At 43.6% G+C, this 19565-nt stretch overlaps 2 protein-coding genes across 2 annotated transcripts; one reads left to right on the forward strand and one right to left on the reverse strand.

The window, feature by feature from the left end:
* On the forward strand, positions 1 to 15141 carry LOC110506393 (Y+L amino acid transporter 2-like). Its single transcript, XM_090222141.1, has 10 exons — positions 1 to 130; positions 7797 to 8385; positions 9013 to 9138; positions 9259 to 9403; positions 9902 to 10025; positions 10436 to 10539; positions 12898 to 12994; positions 13251 to 13400; positions 13551 to 13734; positions 13899 to 15141. Exons 2-10 carry the CDS (start codon positions 7884 to 7886, stop codon positions 13964 to 13966), a joined length of 1500 nt encoding a protein of 499 aa, XP_090078267.1. The 5' UTR covers positions 1 to 130; positions 7797 to 7883; the 3' UTR covers positions 13967 to 15141.
* A 687-nt stretch (positions 15142 to 15828) lies between these two features.
* On the reverse strand, positions 15829 to 19263 carry slc7a6os (solute carrier family 7 member 6 opposite strand). The gene is made up of 5 exons (XM_021585983.3): positions 18800 to 19263; positions 17792 to 18100; positions 17372 to 17578; positions 16422 to 16554; positions 15829 to 16280 (listed from the first exon to the last, which is right to left on the reverse strand). The coding sequence occupies exons 1-5, from the start codon at positions 18989 to 18991 to the stop codon at positions 16171 to 16173; spliced, it is 951 nt and encodes a 316-aa protein (XP_021441658.3). The 5' UTR covers positions 18992 to 19263; the 3' UTR covers positions 15829 to 16170.
* Positions 19264 to 19565: the final 302 nt, after the last annotated feature.

Genomic DNA, 19565 nt, shown 5'->3' on the forward strand with positions numbered 1-19565 from the left:
ATTCGTGTGATCGTTTATTGCCGCTGTTACGTGACTATGATAATTGATCTCTGCTGTGTGCTCAGTGGGCATGCCGCAGCCACACATATTGGCAGGTCGTCAAGAGCGATAAACAGAAAACAAGAACAAGGTAAGACAAATAGCCGATACAAAATGTAGCGGTTACTACTAATTTCACTAGTTGGTGTAAATGCCTGATTCACAGCCTACCTGCCATGTAGGATAAAGGACGTTGTTATTTCCTGGAAAGAAGATGGAAAAAATGACTGGTCCCTTGCGTTTGCAAAGGGGTTTACTGTATGTTTTACTGAACATTACAGTAAACATAATGTCAATATTGTTTTAGAAACAGACCAAAATCAATCTAATTTAGGCTAAAAATTCAAATCCTCGATTTCCCTGTAGGGGAGAACGGGGTTGGTTGTCACAGTGCCTACTCAAAATCCATTGGGGGTTGTGTAATAATTTGCTGCTACTGTAGGCTGAATGATAGAACAGCTATTTCCATGTTAAAATGTTATGGGGTGCATTTTTCTCTATTGTTTTTGGTGGTTGGATGGTTGGTAGGCCTACGTTATGAACAAATAGCCACAGCAGTCTACTGTTAAAACTAACTTAAAGTGGATACATCCTCAGTGTTAACAGTAAATGCGCGGCAGAAGTTGCACTAAATTTTCACAATGTTCAAGTTTGTGCTCAGCAGACCAGAAATTTGCTCAGGTGCTAATTTCTTTTGAGGGAACATTGGTCAGATGCATGATTTATGTCTACGTGGTTTGAGAGATTTTGATAAGCCATACCCCAGAATGATCCTTTTACTGAAAACGAAAGGCTGGTAATTGAAAAGATTCATAGTCATAAGTCATTACTTTCCTTTGTGTAGAGACCTTGTGAGTATGGTGGTAAGGCTGGGCAATGTATAGTATTTTAATGTATACTGCTATGGATCCACGTACCGTTGTTAAAAAAAAAAATACAGTCTATGATACAGTGCTAAATAAATGAAAAGTTGGACAAATTGGACTACTTTACTGTCAGTTTTGTCCTAGTTTGGGGTTGAGTATAAAACAATCAGAATGGAGAAAGCCCATTTAAACCACTTAGAATTAATTGGTTGTCATCTAGGGATGCACGATATATCAGTGAACATATCGGAATCAGCCGATATTAGCTAAAAATGCAAACATCGGTATTGGTATCGGTGTCGATGTCTAGTTTAAAGCCGATGTTAAAAAACGATGTCAAAGGTACCGTGCATTCCTATGTGTAAAGTTTTGCGCTACACATAACCTCCATCGATAAGAGACATTACTGTGCAGCCGTATTCATCGACCTGGCTAAGGCTTTCTACTCTGTCAATTACAACATTCTTATTGGCAGACTCAACAGCCTTGGTTTCTCAAATGATTGCCTCGCTTGGTTCACCAACTACTTCTCCGATAGAGTTCAGTATGTCAAATCGGAGGGCCTGTTGTCCGGACCTCTGGCAGTCTCTATAGGGGTGCCACAGGGTTCAATTCTCTGGCCGACTCTTCTTCTCTGTATACATCAGTGATGTCGCTCTTGCTGCTGGTGATTCTTTGATCCACCTCTACTCAGACGACACCATTCTGTATACCTCTGGCCCTTCTTTGGACACTGTGTTAACTAACCTCCAGACAAGCTTCAATGCCATACAACTCTCCTTCCGTGGCCTCCAACTGCTCTTAAATGCAAGTAAAACTAAATGCATGCTCTTCAACCGATGGCTGCCCGCATCTGCCCGCCCGTCCAGCATCACTACTTTGGATGGTTCTGACTTAGAATATGTGGACGACTACAAATAACTAGGTGTCTGGTTAGACTGTAAACTCTCCTTCCAGACTCACATTAACTCACATTAAACATCTCCAATCCAAAATTACATCTAGAATCGGCTTCCTATTTCGCAACAAAGCATCCTTCCCTCGTAAAACTGACCATCCTACCGATCCTTGACTTCGGTGACGTAATTTACAAAATAGCCTCCAACACTCTACTCAACAAATTGGATGCAGTCTATCACAGTGCCATCCGTTTTCTCACCAAAGCCCCATATACTACCCACCACTGTGACCTGTACGCTCTCGCTTCATACTCGTCGCCAACCCCCAGGCCCCAGGTCATCTACAAGTCTCTGCTAGGTGAAGCCATACCTTATCTCAGCTCACTGGTCACCATAGCAGCACCCACCATAGCACGCGTTCCAGCAGGTATATCTCACTGGTTACCCCCAAAGCCAATTCTTCCTTTGGTCGCCTCTCCTTCCAGTTCTCTGCTGCCAATGACTGGAACGAACTGCAAAAATCTCTGAAGCTGGAGACTCTTACCTCCCTCACTAGCTTTAAGCACCAGCTGTCAGAGCAGCTCACACATCACTGCACCTGTACATAGCTCATCTGTAAATAGCCCATCCAATCTACCTCATCCCCATACTGTATTTATTTATTTATCTTGCTACTTTGCACCCCAGTATCTCTACTTGCACATGCATCTTCTGCACATCCTACCATTCCAGTATTTAATTGCTATATTGTAATTACTTCGCCACCATGGCCTATTTATTGCCTTACCTCTCTTATCCTACCTCATTTGTACATGCTGTATATAGATATTTCTACTGTATTATTGATTGTATGTTTGTTTATTCCATGTGTAACATCCATGTGTTGTATGTGTCGAACTGCTTTGCTGTATCTTGGCCAGGTCGCAGTTGCAAATGAGAACTTGTTCTCAACTAGCCTACATGGTTAAATAAAGGTGAAAAAAAACACAAAAAAATAGGGATTGTTTCATTATACAGACTATGCAGTCTAGCCCACTAGCTTATCTATAGCTACAGTCCCTTGCAAAAGTATTCACCCCCTTGGCATTTTTCCTATTTTGTTGCATTACAACCTGTAATTTAAATTGATTTTTATTTGGATTTCATTTAATGGACATACACAAAATAGTCCAAATTGGTGAAGTGAAATTAAAAAAATAACTTGTTTCAAACAATTCAAAACAAAATTCAAAATGGAAAATGTGGTGCGTGCATATGTATTCCCCCCCTTTGCTATGAAGACCCTAAATAAGATCTGGTGCAACCTATTACCTTCAGAAGTCACAGAATTTGTTAGATTGCACACAGGTAGACTTTATTTAAGTGTCACATGATCTCAGTATATACAACTGTTCAGAAAGGCCCCAGAGTCTGCAACACCACTAAGCAAGGGGCACCACCAAGCAAGCGGCACCATGAAGACCAAGGAGCTCTCCAAACAGGTCAGGGACAAAGTTGTGGAGAAGTACAGATCAGGGTTGGGTTATAAAATAATATCCAAAACTTTGAACATCCCACAGAGCACCATTCAATCCATTATTAAAGAATTGAAAGAATATGGCACCGCAACAAACCTGCCAAGAGAGGGCCGCCCACCAAAACTCACGGACCAGGCAAAGAGAGGAAACAAAGCGACCAAAGATAACCCTGAAGGAGCTGCAAAGCTCCACAGCGGAGATTGGAGTATCTGTCCATAGGACCACTTTAAGCCGTATACTCCAGAGCTGGGCTTTACGGAAGAGTGGTCAGAAAAAAAGCTATTGCTTAAAGTAGAAATACAAGCAAACACGTTTGGTGTTCGCCAAAAGGCATGTGGGAGACTCCCCAAACATATGGAAGAAGGTACTCTGGTCAGACTAAATACCATCCACAGTGAAGCATGGTGTTTGTAGCATCATGCTGCGGGTATGTTTTTCATTGGCAGGGACTGGGGAACCGGTCAGAATTGAAGGAATGATGGATGGTGCCAAATACAGGGAAATTCTTGAGGGAAACCTGTTTCAGTCTTCAAGAGATTTGAGACTGGAATGGAGGTTCACCTTCCAGCCGGACAGTGCATCTTCAAAGTGGTAGGTATGTTGTGTAAATCAAATTATAGAAACACCCCAAAAATAATTTTTATTTCCAATTTGTAAGGCTACCAAATAGGAAAAATGCCAATGGGGTGAATACTTTCGCAAGCCACTGGACATACAGTATTTAGCTGGTAGCCTATTTACATTACATATTGGAACTCGGACTTCACACTGTTGGGGCAATCCATCTCATCACTCGTAGGCTTATCAGTGTTCACAGAATACTCCTCCTGCTCTCATGAGCGCCACTGGGAGCCAGCTTGGTTTCCTGGGAGAGGAGGAGAAGGAGGGTCGGCACTCTCACTAGAGGAACTGTCACTATAGTAAAAGCCTTAAAGTATTTGGTTTTAAATATATTTAAGTATCAAAAGTAAATGTTATTGCTAATATATACTTAAGTATCAAAAGCATAAATAATTTCAAATTCTTTATATTAAGCAAACCAGCCGCCACAATTTTCTTATTGTTTTTAAATTGACGGATCGCTAGGGGCACACTCCAACACTCAGACTGTCACACCCTGATCTGTTTCACCTGTCTTTGTGCTTGTCTCCACCCCCCTCCAGGTGTCACCCATCTTCCCCATTATCCCCAGTGTATTTGTACCTGTGTTCTCTGTTTGTCTGTTGCCAGTTTGTTTTGTTTGTCAAGCCTACGACCGGTTCTCCCCTTGCTCCTGTCTTTTTCTTGTTCCTGTTTTCTAGTTTTCCCAGAAAGTTTTTTTGGGGGTGTTTTTGTGCACCACTTGGTCTTGCCTTTTGTTTGTCCATCTTCATAACCAATTAGGTGAGGAGGCCGAGGCCAGTCGCTGGTGCGGCTGAGAAATAGGCTAATTAGATGCATGAAAACTATATTGCAGGGTTCGCCCCAAAGAATGTACTTTATTTGTTATCATTTAAGGCAATTTTTTTGCTATAGATTGTAGATATATCAAGGACTCATTGCTAGGTCTAAACAGTGTTACACCTAGTTATTTTTTATCTAGTCTAGGCCGCATGACTTTCACATTGGTAGGGCTTAGTTTCTCTTGTCTTTAAAAGTACTCATATAAGCATAGCTGCAGGAAGGGGGTGGTGAGGGTGCTGAAGCACCAGATATAGTTTTGAACTAGGCCTTTATTACTCCTGTATGAAAAATACTCAAGAGCACAGTATTTACAAGTTCATCATCCTGCTGAGTTCGCCACTGGGTGAACATGCTGGTGTTCCATGCCAGAAACTTTTTATGCGGCCTAAGACATGGTAAAAAACAACTCAACCTAATGGTTCCTCATTGCACTTTTTTATTACATTTTAAATGTAGCCTATATTCAAATCCAGGTTCATCCTAATCGAGAGACATAGACCTTGAAAGACTTATTTGCACAGTTTTTTTGCACTAATTGAGTTTTTTTTCGTACTTATTTTGTTTAGGCTACTTTATTTATTTTGAAACTTGTAGCCCTATAGGATTTGTAGAGTTCGATAGGCAAAAGCCATATCCTAATAGGCTTATTCGTTTTTAGCATAAGCCAATGTTTTTAAAGGTTATAAGCCATTCGTTTTTAAAGGTTATAAATCACTTGTTTTATCTCATTGTATATTTATGATTTTTACAGTTCGATGGGCAAAAATAATAATAGGCCTATTTAGTTTGTAGCCTAAATCAATGTTCATTCAAGTGTTATAAAGATTGTTATAGGCTAAATAATAATTTATTTAATCTGATTGTTGTTGACTTTTATACAAATGCACAATTTGTAAGCCATATAAAACAGACATCATTCATTCATGCACTGACTCATCATTCATTTAGCCAATTTTTTTTTGTTTCTGCTTATTGAAAGTGTTGCTGCGAGAGCTTCTACCCCGATTTGCCGGTTGTGCAATTTAAGGGCATTAAAAGGCTTAACGCTTCAACAATATTATACATGTTGTCCGGTCCTCTGGCAGTCTCTATGGGGGTGCCACAGGGTTCAATTCTCGGGCAGACTCTTTTCTCTGAATATATCAATGATGTTGCTCTTGCTGCGGGCGATTCCCTGATCCACCTCTACGCAGACGACACCATTCTGTATACTTCCGGCCCTTCCTTGGACACTGTGCTATCTAACCTCCAAACGAGCTTCAATGCCATACAACACTCCTTCCGTGGCCTCCAACTGCTCTTAAACGCTAGTAAAACCAAATGCATGCTTTTCAACCGTTCGCTGCCTGCACCCGCACGCCCGACTAGCATCACCACCCTGGATGGTTCCGACCTAGAATATGTGGACATCTATAAGTACCTAGGTGTCTGGCTAGACTGCAAACTCTCCTTCCAGACTCATATCAAACATCTCCAATCTAAAATCAAATCTAGAGTCGGCTTTCTATTCCGCAACAACGCCTCCTTCACTCACGCCGCCAAACTTACCCTCGTAAAACTAACTATCATACCGATCCTCGACTTCGGCGATGTCATCTACAAAATAGCTTCCAATACTCTACTCAGCAAACTGGATGCAGTTTATCACAGTGCCATCCGTTTTGTTACTAAAGCACCTTATACCACCCACCACTGCGACCTGTATGCTCTAGTCTAGTATGCTCTAGTCGGCTGTATGCTCTAGTCGGCTGACATATTCGTCGCCAGACCCACTGGCTCCAGGTCATCTACAAGTCCATGCTAGGTAAAGCTCCGCCTTATCTCAGTTCACTGGTCACGATGGCAACACCCACCCGTAGCACGCGCTCCAGCAGGTGTATCTCACTGATCATCCCTAAAGCCAACACCTCATTTGGCCGCCTTTCATTCCAGTTCTCTGCGGCCTCTGACTGGAACGAATTGCAAAAATCGCTGAAGTTGGAGACTTTTATCTCCCTCACCAACTTCAAACATCTGCTATCTGAGCAGCTAACCGATCGCTGCAGCTGTACATAGTCTATCGGTAAATAGCCCACCCAATTTTACCTACCTCATCCCCATACTGTTTATATTTATTTACTTTTCTGCTCTTTTGCACACCAGTATCTCTACCTGTACATGACCATCTGATAATTTATCATTCCAGTGTTAATCTGCAAAATTGTAATTATTCGCCTACCTCCTCATGCCTTTTGCACACAATGTATATAGACTCTCTTTTTTTCTACTGTGTTATTGACTTGTTAATTGTTTACTCCATGTGTAACTCTGTGTTGTCTGTTCACACTGCTATGCTTTTATCTTGGCCAGGTCACAGTTGTAAATGAGAACTTGTTCTCAACTAGCCTACCTGGTTAAATAAAGGTGAAATAAATAAAAAACACATTTGTTTAAAAGTTTAACTTGTGAAAGTAACGTTTACTGCCATTTGTATTCACAGTAGCCTATGTGTAGGTCCCTTTTTCCCAAGCAACCAATGATATAGGCCTATCTGACATTTCGGGCTGTGGTGGTGCTCTCTGCTCTTTCTACAATCTACGTTGTTCTCTTGCATGATGTTATAGTCTAACTACCACATATGCATTGAAATGTATTAGGCCTATGGCAAATAGGGAACAGGCCATTTGGCATGTCGCCCTGCAGTCAAATTCAAATATACTACACCATTGTTTGTGACATCACAATGTCGTCACCGTCGACGATAGCTGTCAAACATTGTCATTAGACGATGCAACTGTAAAATTGCTTGCTACATGTGGAAATTAAAAAGGAGGGTTATTGTCAATTATTTCATTAAAACGTTCATACAGTTTAGACATGGGTGTGAGATGATGGGCAATGATGGGGCCTCCCAGAGCTACAGAGGTTTCCGCTGCACCGGTGAGTGGGCTTGAAGGAGAGGAGAGGGATTTGCTTCAGAGGCATTAGCCATGCTAGTTTTCTTTCTCTCTTTCAAATCTCTAATTCTCTGTCTTCTCCTTTCTTGTCTCTAGTCTTTTAGGGCAGATAGCACCTAGTCAGAGGGGACCCTTTTCCCAGAAGTAGCCAGCCAGCTAGGACCCCAGACAGACAATCCCAGCATGGGGAACCAGGATGAGACCAGGAAGCTGAACGGCAGCTCCTCGCACCCCGACGGCACATCAGCCGTGGCCCCCGAGCAGGCTAAAGAGAGCATGCAGATGAAGAAGGAGATCTCCCTGCTCAACGGAGTCAGCCTCATCGTGGGCAACATGATTGGCTCGGGCATCTTCGTGTCTCCCAAGGGCGTGCTCATCTACAGCGCCTCCTACGGCCTGTCGCTGGTCATCTGGGCCATCGGTGGAATATTCTCAGTGGTCGGCGCTCTGTGTTACTCAGAGCTGGGCACCACCATCACCAAGTCCGGGGCCAGCTATGCCTATATCCTGGAGTCCTTTGGTCCATTCATTGCCTTTATTCGCTTGTGGACATCACTGCTCATCATTGAGCCCACCAGTCAGGCGGTCATCGCCATAACGTTCGCTAACTACCTGGTGCAGCCACTGTTCCCCACGTGTGAGCCACCCTACTCAGCCTCGCGCCTCATCGCAGCCACCTGCATATGTGAGTAAACACTTATGACGCGCTTACGCCCTCTCTGCCTCACTTTTTCCTTTATCCTTCTCTCACAAGTGGCAAACAAAGTGTCAAAGGACACTCTCTGAAATGCAGACACTGTAAAAATAGAATATTAGCAGACTGTTTAATTTAAGTTGAGTCACTAAAAATGCTCTCAAATTGCTCTTAGTAGGACTTGCTCTCTAGGTTTTCCAGTACCTTCCTACCTCATACCCATTTTTAGTAACCCTTCGCTACTTCAGCAGAACGGTGTGCTAACATTTGGGCCAAGAAATAGTACATACTGTTCCTGCATTACAGGGTGTACATTTTAACTGATTCCAAATCTGTTTTCATGCATGTGTGTGCGTGCACTCACTGGACTGTGCATCTGTACAGACAGAAGCCCAATAGAGCAGGCAGAACTACTCTCAAAGTTAAGAAGCTTTGAGTCCTCTCATCATGTGACCTGTGAATTGTAACACATAACATGTAACGAATTGAAAGAGTACTGTGTGATTGAAAGTCTCACAGCACAGTAAAACAATTTGGCTCTGATCTTTGATCTTTACCAGTCTTCTGCTAAGTACTCGTCTGCTGATGTTGTGTGAACACTGTCTTCGGTTGGCCTAGGTTTGCTGACGTTCATCAACTCGGCCTACGTGAAGTGGGGCACCAGGGTGCAGGATGTCTTCACTTATGCCAAAGTTCTCGCCCTCGTCGTCATCATCATCACAGGCATAGTGAAACTATGCCAAGGTCAGTGACACTAACACTGCTGCCAACACACTATTGTTGATTCATTTTCATATCAGATTTTTATCCCATTTGCATGAGAGGTTGTATAGTAATTATTGTAATTAGTAATTATCCTCTCAGGATACACCGTGAACTTTGAGGCGTCGTTCCAGGGCTCTTCTACAGACCCAGGAGACATTGCCTTGGCCCTGTACTCTGCCCTGTTCTCCTACTCGGGCTGGGACACACTCAACTTTGTTACCGAGGAGATCAAGGACCCAGAGAGGTACTCATGACACCCTGACAAACACATACCAAACATACCGTTATTGACCTGTTTGATTTCCGCCTCTATAGTCAGTCATTAACTAGCCTGGCCACAGATCTGCTTGTGCTTTAGCCAACTCCTTTTGTCGTACATGACAGTTTGGCATGACAACGAATCCAACAGAGCGGTCGGCTGAAGCACAAACTGCTCCGCTCCCGTGCTAGAACAGTAACTGGGTTCTGTTACTAATTGGAGGAAGCTTTGGTAACAAGGATGTGTGAATGCAGTGGTAGATAATGGAGTGCCATAGTGATCGCTGGCTGCTGGCTGTTATTCCAAAGTAGAACCTACCGTATGTACGTTCACACATTAATGCCATTGACATGTAACCTTACCACCATGTTGCACTGTAGGTTAAAACAAGTAAACTCTGGTAAGAGTATATGCCAAGCAGAGAGAGAGAGAGACGTATACTGTATGAATGATAATGTTTGACCTCTTACCCTGTTTCCATAGGAACCTGCCCCTGTCCATTGCCATCTCCATGCCCATTGTCACGATCATATATATCATGACTAACGTGGCTTACTACGCCGTGCTGGACATGAGTGCCATCCTCGCCAGTGATGCCGTGGCTGTGGTGAGTTCAGAATTAAGAGCTCTCACTTTTATATCATGGAATAGAGCTGTTGAGGAGCAGATTATTGCTCTGATATCCGGGAATGTAGTTTGAGAGGTAAATTGCATGCAGCGCCGACCCACATGCCACATGTTGAAGTTATTACCAGGCGATTTAATGCCCTTGCTTTTTATTTATGTATACATTGAGTTGATGTTCTGTTTGTCTTTTGATTCTATAAGCGTCTGCTCACCCTCAGGCAACGCTGTCGGCTGGCCCGGCCCAGTGAGAGTCTGGATGTTTAATTGCAGTCCAACAGACTCCCATTTAGATATGGATCTTTCTTTATAAATGTGTAAAAGTGCCCCCTGGAAAAGTGTGTTTTTGAGATTCTGTGTTAAAATTCAAATAAAATAAAATCTTCTCTGTAGATGTTTGCCGACCACACTCTGGGAGTGATGAGCTGGACCATCCCCATCGCTGTGGCTCTGTCCTGTTACGGAGGGCTAAACGCATCTATTATCGCTGCATCCAGGTAAACCCTGTGACACACACATATACTCCCATACAATGCCCTAAACTTTATAGTCTTGCTGTACAGTCTAAGGCCTTGATTTCCATGTTCCATCTGGTTATGTTGAGCTATAGAGCTTTATAGTGATGTTCTATAATAAAACCCATCTGGAGTTACTTTCTGGTAATGGCTACGGAGGTGCACTAAATTGCCAAAAGTATGTGGACACCTGCTCGTCGAACGTGTCATTCCAAAATCATGGGCATTAATATGGAGTTTGTACCCCCTTTGCTGCTATAACAGCCTCCCCTCTTCTGGGAAGGCTTTCCACTAGATGTTGGAACATTGCTGCGGGGACTCGTACCCATTCAGCCACGAGCATTAGTGAGGTTGGGCACTGATGTTGGTCGATTATCCCTGGCTCGCAGTCAGTGTTTTAATTTGTCCCAAAGGTGTTGGGTGAGGTTGAGGTCAGAGCTCTGTGCAGGCCAGTCAAGTTCTTCAACACCGATCTCGACAAACCATTTCTGTATGGACCTCGCTTTGTGCACGGGGGCATTGTCATGCTGAAACAGGAAAGGGCCTTCCCCAAACTGTTGCCACAAAATTGGAAGCACAGAATCGTCTAGAATGTCATTGTATGCTGTAGCGTTAATATTTTCCTTCACTGAACTAAGGGGCCTAGCCCAAACCATGAAAGACCCAGACCATTAATTCCTCCTCCACCAAACTTTACAGTTGGCACTATGCATTCGGGTAGGTAGTGTTCTCCTAGCATCTGCCAAACCCAGATTCGTCAGATGGACTGTCAGAGAACGCGTTTCCGCTGCTCTAGAGTCCATTGGCGGCGAGCTTTAGACCACTACAGCCAACACTTGGCATTGTGTATGGTGATCTTAGGCTTGTGTGCGTACGGCTGCTCGGTCATGGAAATCCATTTCCTGAAGCTCCCGACGAACAGTTATTTTTGCTGACGTTGCTTCGAGGCAGTTTGGAACTCTTCAGCACTCGTGGTCCCGTTCTATGAGCTTGTGTGGCTTACCACTTCGCGGCTGAGCCGTTGCTGCTCATAGACTTTTCCACTTCACAATAACACCACTTACAGTTGACCGGGGCAGCTCTAGCACGGCAGAAATTTGACTAATTTACTTGTTGGAAAGATGGCATCCTATGACTGTGCCAATTTGAAAGTTACTGAGCTCTTCAGTAAGGCCATTCTACTGCCAATGTTTGTCTATGGAGATTGCATGACTGTGTGCTCGATTTTAAACACCTGTGAGCAAAGGATGTGGCTGAAATTGACTATTCCACTAATTTGAAGGGGTGTCCACATACTTTTGTATATATAGTATATGCTGTATGCCACAGATTTACCATTATGTTGTCCAGATACTCTAGGGGCCGCTAGTGCTGAGCGATTAACCGAAATGTATATTATTTTTGTAATTGACCGACATCTGTTAAATTATTTTAATTCAGTTTCGTTCTCTTTTTTTTGAGCTCTCAATGCACACGTTGGCTGCAGTTTCCCTCGTCATAAATCAGATCATGCCTGAACTGTGCGATGTAGCAGGGAGTTCTAGTTACCAATAGGCCAATTTTCTACGTAGTTTAGCGCAGAAAACGTGATTATTAACTACATTGACGATAATCCATTGCACGGCTATTTGTCTGGTTTGTGTGGGGCAGCCACCGAGAGGGAGAGAAGAGACAGAAGAGGCGCGATTGAGAGGGATAGAGGGCAGTTGCTTCGTGAGGTATCTCTATCTGAAAATACACGATCTAAGTGATGGACAGTTGGTATTCAGCAGTCATAAAAGTAGGCCTTATTTACTTTGAAGAACTATTGAAATAGTTTGGGCTCCCGAGTGGCGCAGCGGTCTAAGGCACTGTGTCTCAGTGCAAGAGGCATCACTACAGTTCGAATCCAGGCTGTATCACATCTGGCTGTGATTGGGAGTCCCATAGGGCAGCGCACAATTGGCCCAGCGTCGTCTAGGTTTGGCTGGGGTAGGTCGTGATTGTAAATAATAATTTATTCTTAACTGACTTACCTAAATAAAGGTTAAATATAAGAAAATATTATTTTGTCAGACAACATAGGCAGGAGCTCTATAGAGATGAGGTGATGAATTGGAATTAAATAATAAAGTCATCAAATGTAATTTATACAACAAAATGTGAATAACTGATGATTAATAAGTGATAAACAGTAATGGGCAGGCACTACCATAATGGGACTTTTATGATTTTTTAAATTCTGTGTTGTTCAACCCACATAATGCATAGTGCATTAAATAATGTAACCGAAACTGAACTGACCAAACAAAGCACTAATCGCTCAGCACGATCTCTAAGTGATACCTCTGCCGTTGGCAGGCTGTTCTTCGTGGGTGCTCGTGAAGGTCACCTCCCGGACGCCTTATCAATGATTCATGCGGAGAGGTATACACCTGTCCCTGCTCTGCTCTTCAACGTAAGCACCCCCTTTTCTTACATCACAAACTTTAGAACAATGTCATCAATTTCTATGCCAAACAAACGAAGTAGATTAATCTCCACTGTCCACATCAACGCAATCCTGCTGTCAGTGCTGACACCTGGTGGATGGACATGCCCAGTGCAGCTTCCTGACTCTCTGGAGTGGATGATGCTGATGAGCCATGTCTCCCCCTGTTGGCGAGTCACACATTCTGCCTCTGTTGACCAGTGTCTTTTTTTTGTGCCCACAGTGTGCCATGGCCTTGGTATACCTGACTGTGGAGGATGTCTTCCAGCTGATCAACTACTACAGCTTCAGCTACTGGTTCTTTATGGGCCTGTCTATCGCTGGGCAGATCTACCTGCGCTGGAAGGAACCAGACAGACCCAGACCACTCAAGGTGAGATGAGATAACTTGACTGTCTCACCCGTGAACCAGTATGTTCATACTTTACCAATTAATAGACTAAAGATAAGTAGTTACATGTAAGGCAACAATACATGTTATTTTCTTCTTTTTCCATGTCTGTCCTTGTGTTCCTGTGTGCAGTTGACCCTGTTGTACCCCATCATCTTCTGTTGTTGCACTGTGTTCCTCGTGGCAGTGCCACTCTACAGTGACACCCTCAACTCTCTCATTGGCATTGCCATTGCCATCTCAGGAGTGCCAATCTACTTCCTGGGCATCCACCTGCCCGAGACCAAACGCCCACCCTACATTACGAAGTTACTATGTGAGTTACCCTCTCGAAATAAGACCCTTTCCTCAGCCTGTTTTCAAATAAGAACTGATTTATATTCCTGTCTTGTATAATAGTTTAAAATAATTCCATTGAGAGATGTGGAATCAGTATTTTCTTTTAGTAATTTACGATTGCTCTTCTTTCTCTTGTGCCAGGTTCTTTCACACGCTTCACCCAGCTCACCTGTTTCTGTGTGCTTACCGAGATGGACATCAGTGGGTAAACCTCACTCCCAACCATGACACAAGGTTCTCACCATGTTACCCACCACCCTTTGCAATTCACAAACAGACTCATGGGACCAACTCATGGAAAATCATCTCTTTTGCAAAAACAAGGGAATATTTATACATTTTACCTGAATGTCTGACTACTACATTAGTCTGTAGTTTACAAGTTGGGACACTATACACACGTTTACACACACAGACAGGTATAGAGAGGTGACAGTGTGGGACTCCAGTTGCTTTTCACTGTCGCCAACCTGGTGCCTGATGGTTCATGTGAAGTTAAGCATTGGGCCAGGACAGATCCCAAAGAAAGCCATGGTCATCTGACCAGTACTCTAGGACATCCCCTCCTCCTTATGTCATTATACTACTCATAGTTTCACTTCTCCCCATCTCCTGACATAGCATTGTCCCCTGCCTGGTGTATGAGCTGAGGGGGTGAGATCCACATCAGAGCCTGTGGAGGTCTCTCCCTTCTCAGGGGCTGGAGATCCATGTAAGATGGCAATACATCTCGTATCTTGTGATGGAATTACCTAGAGAGGTTAGACAATTTTGTTTTATGATCTCAGAGTACACTTTCATTTTTAGAATTTGAATGTGCTGTGCCTGTCAAAAACATATACACCGAGTGTACGAAACATTAGGAACACCTGCTCTTTCCATGACAGACTGACTAGGTGAATCCAGGTGAAATCCACTTCAATCAGTGTAGATGAGGGGGGGGAAGACAGGCTAAAGAAGGATTTTTAAGCCTTGAGACAATTGAGACATGGATTGTGGATGTGTGCCATTTAGAGGGTGAATGGGCAAGACAAAATATTTAAATGCCCTTGAATGGGGTATGGTAGTAGCTGTCCTGGGCACCGGTTTGAGTGTGTCAAGAACTGCAACTCTACTGGGTTTTTCACGCTCAACAGTTTCCCGTGTATATCAAGAATGGTCCACCACCTAAACGACATCCATCCAACTTGACAACTGTGACAAGCATTGGAGTCAACATGGGCCAGCATCCCTGTGGAATGCTTTCAACATCTTGAGGCTGTTCTGAGGGCCAAAGGGGGTGCAACTCATCAGGAAGTCATTCCTAATGTTTTGTACACTGCATATTCCAAAGGGACATGCAAACAGACAGATTTTTATAAATATTAAAATGTATTTCTTAAAAGTGATGCTACGGTCTGTGTTTTCATGGAGCTTTTGAGTTAGGGATGATTTTTGGAAAAGTGGAACAAATGACTCCGTCTGCTGCCATGTGGTTCACCACAGCTCTACTACTGTCCTTTAGTTCAGTTTTTTTCCAGCCCTCTGGAAAACTTCAGTTATCACATGCTCATTTTTCTGTGAACTGCTGATTGACCTCTAAGGTTAATGTAGTATTCAATTATGTAAACTATTTGTCCATACGCACACATTTTCTGTAATGGGGCTGGACCTCTGTCAAAATTATACAATATTCATTAACCTGAAAAACCAATCCCACCCAGACATTCTGTATTGCTTTGGAAAATGTGCAACAGCCCCAACTAAATGCCATGCAATCTCAGCAATGGCAAATGTCAACATGGTCTTTGGAGGGTTACTCATAAGGTCATGTCAGCTTTACCAACAGTTTGGGATCACTTGATGGGCTTATTGGGGCAGCAGCAGTGAATTAAACACATGCAAAGGATCTCCTGGGCCAATACTCAATGAAGCCACTGAACTTCACTATATTTATTTCTGGGGAATGCCAACTAACTTCACAAAATGCCCCATGGGAGATTTGATGGTTATCTAATTTGTGTAGTTTTAGCAATAAAAATTCTTAACCAGTTTGCAGTATATTTTAATTCATTACAGCAATAAATGCACATTTATTTTGAAAGCTTTATTTTATACACATCTACATATTTACAAAAGGGATTCAGAGTTAATCTTTCAAACGTCACTCACACTTCAAGAGTACAATCTCCATGTGACAGGGAATGTAGACCCAAACATTAACACACAAAGATTCACTACCATACGCTTACATGTACATACTAACATGCACAAAAGGCAAACACGCAGTCCAAACCATCTCACCAACATACAAATTTAACAAGAAGCACACAAAGTATACCACGGTTGTGCGACACATCTCACAAATTCACACCAACACTTGCACAGTAAAAAAGGACACTCAAACACATCCACCAATACTCGAAGTTGGAGATCAGTCGGAGTCATCCTTGTCTCCATCGTCATCATCCAATTCTTGCATCACCTCGCTCTGGTACTGGTCCCAGGATCTCCGACTGTACGAGTGCTCCTCTTCCCAGTACCCTTCAGCATGAGAACGACAAAATTAGGTTCCGGAGAGAAACTAGTAACACAACTATCCTTAATACGGGAGCTTTGATAATCATTGCGTGAAACTTTTGTGAAGTTTGTACAATGAAAAAAAATGAAAAAGTACTAGCCTACCTCCATAGCGCTCCTCTCTGTCGCTGCCATCCTCACCGTCTTCATCTGGGTAGTCATTCCTCCAGTTCCCCTCTTCATTCTCATCATCCTCGTCCTCATACACTTCTTCCTCATTCACCACCAAGTCAGGCACCTGGAAAACCAAGACATCGAGGTTATCCCTCCTGCACCATTTTATGTTATTCAGATACTAACCTCATCCCAGGCTCAATTGCTACCGCATATAGAGCCTGGAAACACAGTGCAACAAAGTGGGCCTTGCATTTGAAAGAGGCATGGGTTAAAATCGAGGCGAGAGAGAGCCTGCTACATCTCTATTTGAATTTGTAAAAAGTTATAACCGCAACCATAGTTTTGGGAAGCCCAATTGAGTCTGAGTTTGGGCACAGTTTGAAAACATTCCCATTTCCCTTCCTTGTTTAGGCTAAAATCACTTTTACTGCTTGCGCTTTGAAATCCCTCAGAACCTCCCCTCTACATTGGGGTTCTGCTAGATGGTGACAGATCAGCTAAAAGCTCTGAAAAGCTCTGATGAAGGCCGCAAGGCCGATACGCTTAATAAATATCAGTGATACTACCAAGAGCAGTGTGCGGTTTCCTTTCTCCTTCATCTTGTTAAACTGTTGCCATGCACCTGCAAAAACATTGCTCAGATGTGCGAGTGCCTTTTGAATTTTGACAGATCAGCTAATGAAATCCAGCTGGACTTCTTCCCAATCCTGCCATAGGCTCCATTCAAGTCCCTTTCTGAGGCACTGTGAAACCAGACAGTTTGAAAGAGTCGGCTGGAAGACGAGATTAGTCAGATACCACAGCGGTTCACCAAACCAATTAGGAGGGTACAATTGAGATTGGTCTACGTGTTAGGCAAAGTTATCTGCATGGCTGTGAATGGTCATACTTGTATCATGAATGAGCATTGCATTTGAGTATTGTGTTCTGATCCTTACCAACTCTCCCTCGTCTGAGTAGGGCCTGACGGACAGGATGTCCTGGATCCAGCCTGCTGTGACTGTTTCCTGGTAGTAAAGGTCATACACGTAGTCGTCCTCCCGTTCACGATGCTCAACACCCACACCCTCTCCAGACACACTCAGCTTCTCACGGATCATCTTCATCGAGTTACACAGGATAGTCTCTGGGTCAGGGGTCAGCAACTGGGAAACACAGAGTGCAGTCACACAATAAGCATCATATTCAAGCCATCCAAATATTAGGCCTGTATGTCAGTGGCAGGTAGGCTAAAATCTGGATCAACTGAATTCATCATATGGGAACTGTTGGAACTGAGACGTTTACATAGGATATCCTGGTTTTAAGAATGTTTCCCCAGCTCTAGCTAAACATTAGGGAGCCCGGCTCACACTTACCTTGCTAGAAGCTTTGTCCTGGTCCCCATCTTCCTGGATAATGTCAAACACCTGAACTTCACCCAGGCTCCAGGCATTTTTGCCTGGCTCCTCCTCTGTGGGCTCTGGCTGCGTTGAGGGGGGCTGTTCTGCTGGCAGCCCTGCTCGATGGCTGGAGAGGATCCTGTATCGCTCCTCCCGCCTGGTGCTCCACTTAGCGCTCCGTAGATCTCCCACAATCCTCTGGGAGCTGCCTGCGGAGGGGCGCAGGGCGTGGGCCATGCGGGGGCGGGTCAGTGCTTCACGAACATGTGTCTGGACCGGGGCATCCTGAGAATAGTGACAAAGTTGGGAAACAGTTATCCTAACAAAGAGGGTTGAGAGACTAATAAGACTGGCAGTGCATTACATTAAAGATTCACTAAATTAACTTAGCTAACAGAACTGTTTGAGTGCTAAGAACACATTAAGATTGTTTTATTTTCAATGTAGAAGAAGTAGGTCATAGAAACTAGCTACCTAGCTATGACTGTCTTACTTTCAGGACCATGACCACACAAGTAATCTGCGAACAAAAGTTATTTCCTACCCAAACAACAGGTGTTGCGAAGGATTATTTCCTCATAGCTAGACAGCTATAAAAATTAATATTGTCCCATGGTCTTGAAATGGCATGAATACAAAAAGGCAGGTACACCAGATAACGTTAACTTCACAGCACCATTATCTAGAACGTAGGCTGGCTGGCTAGCTAGCTTGCTAACGATAGCTATCTGTGTTGTTAGCCAGCTAACGTTGGCTAGCTTGCTAATCAACACAAAGCGAGCTAGCCAGTTTGCTAAGTAAGGATGACTTGAGCTGGAGAGAAAATCTAATTTAGATACCTAACTAGTAATAAACATAACGTTCGTTAACCAGCTGATAAGCTAACCATAGTTAGTTAGCTAAACAGCAGACTCTATTGTCTTGCGCAACACCAGCAGACTGTCCAGCGCCCACGAGACACCGTGGTTTGAAAGCGGCCCATACCTGTGATGCAACGGTCGCCACGAGTTTGAAGACCGAATTCTCAACCTCTGTATCATCCGGCTCAGGCACAGATTCCCCAACGGTCTGGGATGTGGTCTCTGGTCGAATACGTTTACAGGCAAGTAGCAAAGCATCGGCAGGGTCAGTTCCTCTCTTTCTTTTCACCCGGAGAATAGTGGTGCTTGGATCCATGGCTACTGCTCCAGCTGTCGCTACCGTAACTAGCTAGCTATAGTCGCACTTGTGAAAGAGGAGGCAGGGTTCTTCTTATTTTTCCACTATTGTATCTTCTTCTATGAGGTTGAACGGCGGTTGGCATCCAATAAATGTTGCATTACCGCCACCTACTAGACTGGAGTATAATTTTTCTATCTTTACTTTTACTCAAGTATGACTTTTGGGTGACTTACTTTTTTCCACCACTGATTCAATCTGTTTGTCAGCTCCAGGTAGGCTACACAAGTGGCACAAATAGATTTGCAATGACTCCAGCAACATATTTATTATATAACATGGTATGCTACAGTAGGCTATAAGTCTTTGCTAGGTAAAGCCTCGCCCTATCTCAGCTCACTGGTCACCATAGCAGCACCCACCTGTAGCAAGCACTCCAGCAGGTATATTTCACTGGTCACCCCCAACGCCAATTCCTCCTTCGGCTGCCTTTCCTTCCAGTTCTCTGCTGCCAATGACTGGAATGAACTTCAAAAATCACTGAAGTTGGAGACTCATATTTCCCTCACTAGCATTAAGCACCAGCTGTCAG

Source organism: Oncorhynchus mykiss, chromosome 26 (genome assembly GCF_057628025.1).
Source record: "Oncorhynchus mykiss isolate SJ-2025 chromosome 26, ASM5762802v1, whole genome shotgun sequence".
NCBI classification, from domain to species: Eukaryota; Metazoa; Chordata; class Actinopteri; order Salmoniformes; family Salmonidae; genus Oncorhynchus; species Oncorhynchus mykiss.